Source organism: Taudactylus pleione, unplaced genomic scaffold (genome assembly GCF_031769625.1).
Source record: "Taudactylus pleione unplaced genomic scaffold, aTauple2 ptg000095l, whole genome shotgun sequence".
Lineage (NCBI taxonomy): Eukaryota > Metazoa > Chordata > Amphibia > Anura > Myobatrachidae > Taudactylus > Taudactylus pleione.
Window position 1 is genome coordinate 5,674,077 of NW_028284497.1, and position 12,318 is coordinate 5,686,394.

The following is a 12,318-nucleotide window of genomic DNA, read 5'->3' on the forward strand; positions in this document are numbered from 1 at the left end:
GCAGCACTTGTGGTCGACCATACCCTAGGCGCAAGCACTGCCAGTGCTTCAGTGTGTAGAACAACCATGTGACGTGTACTACGACGCTGCGTCTTAATTATGCACGCCTCTGAAATGGCGTTAAGATGCTCAGACATGCCTGCGTCCACACCACCACACCTTAGTTTTCATCGACCATCCCGTCACCACCCATAAATGGCTTGTGCTTTCACTCATTCTAGCGAGCTTGCTATGCGCAGCGAGCGAAAGCTTCCCGATCGCATGGACGAGTTCGTGCACTGCTATGCATAAGCATGCGCACATTGCAAAACATCGGCAGCTTTGAGCGAACGCAGCCTTGCGAGTGGGTCTGAATTGGGCCCTTAGTGTATAACAGATCCCACCTCCCTGACTTTCTCCTTTTTGCACTGTAATACATGGTGCAGATTGAAGTTTATGATACTTTGATTTCTACTACTGTAGAGTAACGTACATGGTACAGTGACCCATAAATAATCTTACAATATCTGGATCCTGGGTGTATTTTTAATTATTTTTTAATATATATATAGTTTTGTATGTAATTATCTGTTGTTATATTTTGCCGGCCCAAGAGTGACAATCCCTCATACCCTCATTGTGTATTAATCACATCTTCTTTTGGTGTTTGTCTTGTGAGTAAATTTTAACATTGTTTTGAATTGATAATAAAGGTTATAATTTATGCAACATAATATTCCATCTGGCTATAAGAGTGCTCCATTATAGAGTCTTTTCTGGTCGCATAAACCTCCTTTTCCTCGAATCACACCAGCAAAAGGGTCATGCACCACACAGTTGAAAATATGTACAGTAGCTTTGACTCAGACTTTAATTGCTATGTGTTGGCATGTTAATGCTGGCTGTACTCCCTGACCTTGCTATTCTTATTAGTAATCCCTACTTTTGTGCTTGCCACTGTGCATGAACTTCCAGTATATAACCATGTATTGCTCTAGATAAATATGCTTATTACAAAAAGCTTTCTCAGTTGCTCCTAAATATTGTTTTCCTAATTTGTTTTTGCATTCACTTTGGATTATAGTTCATGCATGCGTGTACATGGGTTTCTCTGCTTTTCATGGTATATTTTTGCTCTGTGTGCTTATATAAGATTAAAAGAAAACAAGAAAAAACAAAAAAGGATGACTCCAACCATAACCAATCACTGTCATGTGTAGGAGGCATCACTAATGGTTAGCTTCAGATCAAAACACAAATAAACAAACATTGAAAGAAAAGAAATAAAATCATGTCCTTTGGGTTGTAAAGGAATACATCAGCTGTATGATATGTAATAGTACAATCTGTTTAAAATGAAGAAACTAAATAGTCCACAAAATACTATAAATCTATATAAAACAGTTATGTTGCAGGAAAACAAAATACTGATTATTCAATTGTGGTCTGCGATGTGAAAACCTGGAGGCAGCTTTTAAAGTAACCAAAATTTTAGGAGTCCAGACATCTGTGACTCACCCTGGGGTCGTTGACCAGATATGTTTTTATGTTATTCTCTTTAAGGTAGGGATCTCTCTGTCCATGTGTTACATCTTCTACCTCATATTCACCTCCAAGGTGTGACAGAGTGGCATCTGTAATGTGTACTTTCCTACAAAACAAGTGGGTGAAACAATATGGAATGATACAGCACATTGTATAATACAGGTGGTAATAGATTACTTTCATGATCTTACCCTGGGACCCCCCCTGCTTCCATGTGATTGGCCAGAGTTACATCATGTGACCAGACATCATACTGCCATTTCTGGAGTCCGATGACCCCGCACAGTACATTTCCTGAATGCACTCCAACACGCATATTAATATCTACACCTGTGGCCTTGCGCAATTTCCTGGAGAAACAATGAAAACAAGTCTTTAATTCAGTGTGTGGAATGTGAACAAGAGTCTATTTCAGCTAAGGACATCTGGGTTTGTCCACCTTCTGTGCAGCTAAATTCCAACAGATCTCATACTAGTTCCATTTTTACCAGAAACCAGTCCTGTTGTGCTCTGTGCAGTTTTTCTCGTTCCATTGCTTAATGCATCTGTGTGTTCTGTACCATCCCATATTTAATAATTTTGATACACTATTTATGTTTAAAGAGGATTTAAACCCACTTTAGACATTTCTGTGAATCAAAGAATGTGAACTAGTGGTCTACCAGCAATAACTGTATAGTATTTACATAACTAAATCAGCACAGTATGCTATGTTACATTCCTTTGTTGAAAACACATTTGAGCATAGGTCTGTAGGTAGGTATCTTCCATTTCAACATCATAGGGAATAGGAGGATGGGTGGTGCATGCTGTCTCACCTTCAAAACTGCTTTACGGTTACCTAACCAGCTGCACAAGTTGGACGGTCTAAACACAGGTCCCTAATTACAAATGTCTAAAGTGACCAATATTGTGTTCTTTTCTATATTTATCAATTTTGCCTTTCAGTAATTACCTGTACATTGTATGACATGCAATGTTTTTGTACAACATATAAAAAGAGAAAACTAATAACAAAAAAACATTAGACAGTTGGGGGTAACTGCAAACATGACTGGCTCTAGTAATAAAGGTAACTGCATACATTACTGGGCCTGGTAATAAAGGTAACTGCATACATTACTGGGCCTGGTAATAAAGGTAACTGCATACATGACTGGCCCTGGTAATAAAGGTAACTGCATACATAACTGGCCCTGGTAATAAAGGTAACTGCATACATGACTGGCCCTGGTAATAAAGGTAACTGCATACATGACTGGTCCTGGTAATAAACGTAACTGCATACATTACTGGCCCTGATATAAAAGGTAACTGCATACATTACTGGCCCTGGTAATAAAGGTAACTGCATACATTACTGGGCCTGGTATTAAAGGTAACTGCATACATTACTGGCCCTGGTATAAAAGGTAACTGCATACATGACTGGCCCTGGTAATAAAGGTAACTGCATACATGACTGGTCCTGGTAATAAACGTAACTGCATACATTACTGGCCCTGATATAAAAGGTAACTGCATACATTACTGGCCCTGGTAATAAAGGTAACTGCATACATTACTGGGCCTGGTATTAAAGGTAACTGCATACATTACTGGCCCTGGTATAAAAGGTAACTGCATACATTACTGGCCCTGGTAATAAAGGTAACTGCATACATTACTGGCACTGGTATAAAAGGTAACTGCATACATGACTGGCCCTGGTAATAAAGGTAACTGCATACATTACTGGCACTGGTATAAAAGGTAACTGCATACAAGACTGGCCCTGGTAATAAAGGTAACTGCATACATTACTGGCCCTGGTATAAAAGGTAACTGCATACATTACTGGCCCTGGTAATAAAGGTAACTGCATACATTACTGGCCCTGGTATAAAAGGTAACTGCATACATTACTGGCCCTGGTAATAAAGGTAACTGCATACATTACTGGGCCTGGGTTGGACTCTACTGTAAAAGTGTGTGTAAAATAAAATGTATGTAAAACAAAAGGATATTGTGCATGTTCTCACCGGATCGCTTGGCACATGTCTAACCCCATGTGAACACAATTCTTGGCATGGTCTGGCAAGCATTCCGGCAGCCCTGACACACAGTAATAACAGTCACCCAATATCTTGATGCGCATGCAGTTATTTTCCTGCAGATGAAGAAAAAGTGACTCAATTCTTCCATTTATTATTTATATCACACCTATGGCCACCTATTTACTGACGTCCAATGCAACTGCCAGATAACTCTCACTACCTACCTTTGCTATCTGGTCAAACTTCCCAAAAAGCTCATTCAACATGAGGACCAACTCCTTGGGGGAGCACTCGCTGGAGAGCAATGTGAAGCCTACAATGTCAGCGTAGAGGATGCTGCAACACATGATATATATATTTTAAATGTCGTCTCATTATTGTGACAATATACAATAAAAATATTAGCATCTCACTAGGAAATAAATGAATCACCATAACACAAGCATATCACACACTGTAAAGTCAGAGATGCCGACTCACCTCACATCTTTGTGCCTCTTGATGTAAAGATTATGGAAGTTATTGGTATTTTCCGGTTGTGGCCTCTTCTCCTTCAGCCTCTCTATTATCTCTTCTTTCATCTCTGTTGCAATATATTGTGGCAGGATTGAAAGAAGCAACTGCTCCTGGAAAGTAGAGGAAAAACTTGTTTGAATGGGTCACAAAGGAAATCAGCTGCCAATAGAGGTGCTAATTCAAATAAATATTGTCCAACCCAACAATGTACAATGCACAGACACAGTAAGAAATATCTACATAGAAGCTACAGTAATCACTGGATGCTGCTCGGTGTCTATAGGTCTTTTAGAGGTTTAATCAGAGGCAAGAATCACATTGTACTGTTTTGATATTTTTGGCAATCCAATCTGAATACAGTTAATTAATAATTAACCAGCACCACCCACATGCATGATATCACTTGTTTTGAAACTAATCCACAGTGGGATGCACGACAGAATCCATTAAAAACAAAAACACATACAAGTAATCTCACACTGCAATAGTAAAAGCAATGGATAGTATTTTCTTTTGTACATTTAAATATTTAGTGTGATTCCTCGGCAGTGTCCTACTGAGCTGTACTCAGATGTAAACATTTGTAATCCATAGAAGTGACTGTTTTTCTATTATTCACGACATCTGCAGAAAGGACAGCAGCATCCCTCTATGTTGTCAGGATTTACTTAGAGAACAGGCATCACAGAGTGTAGAGTAAAAGCACACAGCAATGGGGGTGACTACCATCTCTGGAAACATTTTGACCCGTTTGACCACACCTGCTGTCTCTCCTGTGAGTCCAGTTTTCGTCGAGAATTAATAAAGTTGATGGCCTCATGGTAGGTGTCCTTTAATGCACTCTCTGTGACACGCTTGTGATAGCCTCCAACCACGTTTCCACACAGCAAGATGACCACATCTGCGATAATCTGCAGAAAGGTACAGCGACACTGAGAAGGGTACTCTTACTTGAATTATACAAATCTACTTAAATTCACAAAGGAACTTGACCTGTGGTTACATGCTTTAATAGCCTAATGTATTAAATAAATTAGCCAAATCTTGATGCACATGCAGTTATCCTATTACCTGTAACAGTGCTAGTTATTTGTAAAGTCTTTTTATTGATGAAAACAGCTGCACTCTGATTGCTGAGCCATGCATTTTGTGCTAGGTGGCAAATTAAATAGTCCATCAGTATGCATGGCTTCCATTTAAGGCTGTTTTCTCGGTATGGGCAAGGGATGCCGGCGCTCGGGATAGGGTTAGGATACCGACACCTGTCGGTAAGTGTCCTAATCCCCCCCTTCTAACCCCCCTCCTAGTGCCTAAACCTAACCTACCCCTCCCCGCACCCTAAACCTAACCCCTCTCCCCTTAATGCCTTACCCTAACCCTCTCCCTAGTGCCTCAGCCGACCGCTAACCCTCCCCCTAACCCAGGATTCTGACAGGTGTCGGGATTCCGTGCTGGCATTCTGATCGCTGGAATCCCCATGGTCGGGATATTGACATCTCATTTTCTCTATAGAATGCTATTTTCACTCATATTAATAAAAATATGTTGAGAAATAAAGGGGTGATTCAGCAAGGATCTCAATTGCAAAGCTGCACGCAGGCAATCACGTCCTTGCTATTATGCGAATGCTGCAGGAGAGGAGGTGTATTACGCCCCCTGCTCCATTTGCGATCCCAGTAGTGCGAAGGAGGACGATGGTTGCGATGATGGACGGCGCCAGGCCACCAGCCAGCTGAGTAAACCTCAGCTTACTCGGGGTGGCTGGCTTGTGAGCCCAGGACACTGCATTGGTCGATGCAGTCCATGGGCTTGCCAATCCTGGAAAACGGGGCAGAGACGCCCCCATTTCCGGGCACCCCAGCCGCCCCCGCACCGCCCCTTAAGTGCCTCTGTCTGTTAGTCGGGCAGAGGCATAGAAAGGTCTGCATGTGACTAAGCAGGACCGATTCTGCACACTCGCACAATGGGTCATGTGCACGTGCAGATTCCCGATAATCTGGCACTGCTGAATCAGGCCCTAAGTTTGCAAATCAACAAATAAACATATAAACGAAAACACTGAACGTAAAAGCCAATATGGCATTCATTGGTATCCTAGTTTATGCATCATCATTATTATTGAGATTCATTTATATTATTGTGTATAGTGGATGATATATTTGTACTCTACCCCTGTTCTAATTGAACTTTAATGTATACCCCTAAATTGCAAACCCTGGATTATTAAGGGCTCTAATTAGGGGTAATGAATGATAATACTCTCGTTTTGTGTAGGAGAGTAAATACATGTTTGAGATTGACCAAGATATAACAAAGATTATATAAAAGTTTAATTAAATAATGCAGCAATATCTGGGTGTTCAATCCTTCACTCCAGTACAATTGATAAATGCTTTGTCTGCTGAGTGTTTACTTGCTCATTTACAGAGCAGACACAAAATCATATAATTGCTGCACATAATGAAATGCAAAGATATAAAGGTATAACAAAGGGAACATATAAATGTAAAAATGGCTTCTGAACCAATATTTAGCAGTATCTTGTAAAACAAATTTAAAACATCTTAAATAATAGATAAAAAATGTAAAATAAAATAAAAAGACACTCGGATACTTTTATTGTGTACGTTTTGTTATAAGCAGTAAAAGTCTATTCTATTTTTCCCCTACTTCCCCCATCTCTCGCACCCTATTCCCCATTTCTCTTTCTGTGCCCCTCACTTATCCCCTCTCTCTCTCTTCCCCTTTCCTCGTCTCTGTTTGTCTGCCCCTCTCTATCCTTCCCCATTTTCTCTCTCCCTCCACCCTTCTCCCCTCCATCTCCCCCTCTCTCTCTTCCCCTGCTTTTCCATCTATTTGTGGCAGTGAAAGGGAGCTGCTGTCAGTCCACAACATCGCTACCACTGAAGAAAGCAATTAGACAGGGAAATGTGGAGGTAAACAGCATAATACAACGCATAGTCACCACTGACATGGAAGTCCATGTCTTACCTCGGAGGATGAATACTGTTTGGTGGCTACAGCAGTCCCCCAGTCTGCAGGAGGAAAGACTGTTCAGCCCAACAGTGCCAAGATCCCCATCCTCCCATTTTCTTTTATCTATGTCCCCCCTTCTCAGGTTCTCTCTCATCTCAGTTTCCCCTCCCCATCTCTGTCCCTAATCCCCACCTCTGTCTATTCTCTGTCTCCCTATCCCCCTTCATCTATCTCTTGCTCTCATATCTGTCCCACCTACCACATTTCTCTATAATCTCTGTCCCCTACCCCTCCCCATGGCTATAGCAGGACTGCAGGCTCTAAACACTGGCAGGAGTGTACACCCCCCCCATTCGGCTGTCACTGCTCCATCTGCAGATAGATTTTATTATATATAGACTCTCTTTCTCTATATCTATATATATTTGTATATATAGAGAGAAAGAGAGAGCATTCAGCTTATAGCATTGTCACATATACATATATTTTTATATAAATACATTTATGACTAGTAGAGCAAGTTGCAGTTTGCAACCTTCTCTACTTCTAGTTCTCATTGACTACTCTTTCTGTACTCAGTGCACTTTTTGCACGTTGCCGAAATACCATAAAAGAACACGGCTTTCAGGTCTATTGTCCACTAGGAAAAAGTGCAGTGACTACTGGTCACGTGTTAATCATAGTGATCGATTAATCACTATTTTTTTTTTATGTCTATAAACAGTAGAATTTATGGGGACAAAGTTTGACAGTTCACACACACATATATCCGCTATAGCATTGGTTCCCAAACCCGGTCCCCAAGGCACAAGCTGGCCACACATCTAAAGATTATCTGTCCAACCAGCCAACTAGTTGATTGGTTGGAATGAAAATCTGGTAATGTATGGTAGTAAATGATGATCAGCAATTTGCTCCTAAATACCAGAAAACAGATGAAAATGGTCGTTCAGACAAGTTTGTTAAATGTTTGATCTAAACAATTTGTTCAAACATCAGTTTTTGTCCATTTTCCGGCGTTTGGGAGCAAATTGCTGATTGTCATTTGCTTTCATACCTTACCAGATTTTCATTCCAACCAATCAACTAGTTGGCTGGTTGAACAGATAATCTTTAGATGTGTGGCTAGCTTAACAGTCCAGGTCTTAAAGATATCCATGATTGAGTACAGGTGAATTAATTAGTACCTCAGTCATTTTTAATTTGACCATCTGTGCTCAGCCATGGATATCCTTAAAACATGGACTATTACAGTGCCTTGAGGGCAGTGTTTGGGAACCACTGCATTATAGTATCTCTAAGCAGAATATTCTACGCAATTACAATAAAAACAGTATCTACATTACAAAGACTGGATTAATGCTAATCTGTCCTATTACGTGAAATATTCTGGAATCTATGTAGCTATTTGGAAGACATGGGCATTGCTGGAGACATACAAACATTTGTGTTTTAGTTTTAGGTGCAGAATCTCCTACCTGCACGGCAAAACTTCCTGCAAGCGGATGACTTGATGTAGACACGTAGGCACCAAGTACGATGGAATGTGATACCAAACAGCTAAGCCCTGCAAAGATGGCCCACTTCATGCATAACGGTAGCATGGTGTACAGGCTAATAATCACAAACAGCGTCCAATAAACCTAAAACCAACAACAAACAAAGTATGTTAAAGTAAGGAGAACAGTGTATTAGTTGCTTTTTGTTGCATTGCTTATCCAGCTCACCTGATCCCATGGAGTGACAATGCTGCTGGTGAATATGAATGCATAGCCCATAGCCACCAAGCATCCCCAGATAATGACCGCCAACAACTGCATACCCTTCTGCAGCACGGTTTCTATGCACACCAGAATGAAGAGTATAGTGAATACTCCCAGTGCACAGAAAATAGTCACTAGGAATCCCACGTTGTTCGAGAAGGTCTATAAACAAACAGAATAGCATTGTGTCAACATACTAATCACTAGAAGTAGCTTAAAGCACCTGCAGTGTTTATTCATTCACATTGATAATATTGATGTGTACAGTCAACAACTTTGATTGCATATTATAGATTAACCTGATATACACATATACAAAATGTAGCAAGTATAAATCTACATAACCCTGGAACATTCTGCTTCAATCACATAGTCAGTACAGTAATTTCTCCACATCAAGGAGTTGATTTAAAGTTGACAGCAAAGCAAAAAAAAGGAGGAGAAACTATGTTGTATTGCAATGGGTGCAAATATATATTTTTTGCATGCAGGGTAAATACTGGCTGCTTTTGCATGTAGTCCACAAATACTGGACAGCTTTATTTATACACTGCATACTTGCCGACTTTTAGTTGCTCCTCTCTAGGATACGACCTATGGCCCTGATTCAGAGCCGCACGTAAGCGGCCGCTCGTTCGTTCGCTCCGAGCGATGTTTGCACAACTGCGCATGCGTACAGATCGTAATACGCATGCGCGAACCAGTCAGTGCGGCCGAAAATCGTTTGTTCGCTAAATAGCGAATGCCTGCTATTTTAAGTGACATGAGGAGGCGTATGTGGGTGGTAACAGGGGAAGGTGCTTGAAAACGGGGAGTGGAGATCAGAACGCAGGCATGCTTAAAGGTCAAAACGGGCGTTTTATGGGTGTGCATAATTAATACAGCAGCGTCATTGACCACGTCACTGGGTTATTTTATAGTCAGAACTGCTCGCAAGATATTGGCAGGAAAAACCACAAGAATAGCGAGCAGTTCATACGCTGGTCGATGTACTCGATTAATCTAATAAATAGCGGACATGACGTAGGATGCGAGCGGCCAGGGGGCGTAGTTTTCCAAAAAACGACCGCAAGTTTTGTTCGCTCGTTCAGACCTAGAGGTGTGAACAGACCGCAAAGAGCGAACGGTTCATTTGAATAGCCACCCCTTTTTTCTGAACGAGCGAGCGCAAATAGCGTCCGGCTCTGAATCAGGCCCTATATACAGTATATGTTCACAAACATGTTGTTTGATACCAATGTGCACAATAGTCTGGATAATTAGCATTTATTAATGTAACCTTTTTAACTAACGCTGCACTACAGATCTAAAATGTATTTAATTGTATTTACAGATGTTATGTTATAGCTAATATACTGCTACTATCTTATCTTATTACTATCTAGCAAGGAATCTTTCCCTGTTCTATCATTAAGGTGGGTACACACCTTGCAATATATCTGCAGATCAATTGATCTGCAGATATATCTGTAGATGATGGTCGTTCATACACATTTAACTGCCATCATGTGCATGCTGCAGCAGGGCCGGCTGGGCTGGAGGTGGCTCGGGGGCGTGTCCCATCGGACAGGGGAGCTTGTCCCGCCCCTTCCCAGCAGCTGCCGCTATGTGTGTACGGGCCGTCTGCAGACCACCCATACACACCTGCCGATGGACAGATATGTCTGCAGACATATCTGTCCATCGGCTGTGCAGTACACAGATATATATCGTCTATACACACTGGCCAACGGGGGCACAATATATTGGCTGATCAAGTGATTGGCCAATAAATCGGCCAAAGTGTACCCACCTGGAGGCTTGATCACGGAGATTAGCCAAGCCTCCAGGCAAAACGCACGTCGGAACAGATACAGGGTGCCCCGTGACCGCGCAGTGCGGGATACCCCTACACCAGGTCTTGTTATTATATGCACCATTTATGTATACCTATGCCTTTTTGAGAAAGTGCAGCAGTGGGTCACTATGATTGTGTAGAGGTGGCTTATATTAGAAAGGATAATTTAACCCTCCCAGTACCATAGGCTATTTGACTCCGTTTACTTTTGTACCCCAACGGCACTGTTTATATTCATTATACCAAGTGACCCTGCTCAACTACTATTAACCCTGTAGTACTACACTAATACAGCAGTCTGATTATTTATGATATAGTATTGTCATTGCTATCTTTACTGCATATAGTAGACCTGAGATCACAGGTCCTATGTTTCATTTGTATTCAAGTAAAGCGATCATTACAGCTACTAAGGGGCATATTCAATTTGAGATGAAAAGTCAGAGGTCGGATTTTTCGCCATCATCGCCGTTTTTTCCTGGGATAAAGTATCGGGCGCGTGCCCGCTTATCCCCGTATTCAATTAGGAATCAGCGAAAACGGGACCCGGTGGAAAGGCAAGTATCAAAAAGTCATGTCACTTTTGAGGAAATCAGCCTGTCACCCCCCAAAAGATGGTCTGACATGGGGGATCACTATGGGTACCCCCGATTTAGCCTGCTGAAGGTAAATGGTGTCTTTAAACAGCCGCGGCAGGTACATAAATGCGGCTTTGAAGAAGTTGTGAAGGATAGCACTTAGCTTTTTTTGAGGGGGGGGGAAACTAGTCCCATCAAATTTGGGGTACAAGCATATTTTTAGTCCCTAAAGTGATTTTTTAAAATTCTTTAAAAGTCCACCTGCCGCAACCACCTGCATTCTAAAAAAACACCTAACGCATACTTGGGGACCCCCCCTGAGTCAATTTCGCTACTTTTTAAGTTTGTCACCCATATTTTTTTCACCCCCAAAATGAAAGTACCTTTTTTGGGGTGTTCTGAGGAACTTTGTTTTAAAAATTTTTTACACAGATTACTTTAAGGGGACATTCCAAAGGCTGCAGGCTATTTTTTATAATTCTGCACCCCAAAACCCCAATTCTGCACTTTTTTTCACCACCTAAACAGTGGTAAAAACTTATCCCCGTTTTTTTACAAAGACTTTTCGCACCTACGAAAAGTCTTTGAAATTGAATATGGGGATAAGTGAAAATGGCGAAAATTACGTCATCGGTGATAAATTATCACCGATAACGGACTTTTCGCTCCAAATTGAATATGGCCCCAAGTAGCTGATTTGAAGTTACTATTGTGGATGTTTCAACACAGTGGGCCCGATTCAGAGCCGCTCGCTGCTGGCGGCCGCTCCAGCGGCTCTGAATCGGGCCCAGTGTTTTCTCTATTGTACTATTTCTATACCCAGTGGTTCCCATACCAGCCTTATAATTCCCTCATTGGCTGTCCGATACCGCACGGCAAGACAACTAACAGCAGAAATTGGGGTTGATGACGACAAGCACTGCATGACTTTTATTTTGTGGGATTACTGCACTAGCAGATCTCTCACTCCCTCTCCTCTGCAGCTTGTATGAGACTGAGCAGCAGAGCCTATGTGCAAACTGGTTATACCCCACTTATCTACTGTATATCTTTCTCTAAATCCTAATTATCATCACATGATGATGTTT

The 12,318-nt window shown here is 41.5% G+C and overlaps 1 protein-coding gene across 7 annotated transcripts in view; it reads right to left on the minus strand.

The window, feature by feature from the left end:
- The window catches only part of ADCY4 (adenylate cyclase 4), a 91,901-nt gene that overhangs the window by 30,942 nt on the left and 48,641 nt on the right, over positions 1-12,318 (minus strand). For all 7 annotated transcript variants that reach the window (XM_088469928.1, XM_088469931.1, XM_088469932.1 and 4 more), the window contains exons 3-10: positions 8,780-8,977; positions 8,531-8,695; positions 4,838-4,987; positions 4,041-4,186; positions 3,785-3,896; positions 3,546-3,673; positions 1,716-1,874; positions 1,498-1,630 (exon numbers count right to left, since the gene is read on the minus strand). In XM_088469928.1, coding sequence (XP_088326054.1) covers positions 1,498-1,630; positions 1,716-1,874; positions 3,546-3,673; positions 3,785-3,896; positions 4,041-4,186; positions 4,838-4,987; positions 8,531-8,695; positions 8,780-8,977 — 1,191 coding nt within the window. The remainder of the gene's footprint in view (positions 1-1,497; positions 1,631-1,715; positions 1,875-3,545; positions 3,674-3,784; positions 3,897-4,040; positions 4,187-4,837; positions 4,988-8,530; positions 8,696-8,779; positions 8,978-12,318) is intronic.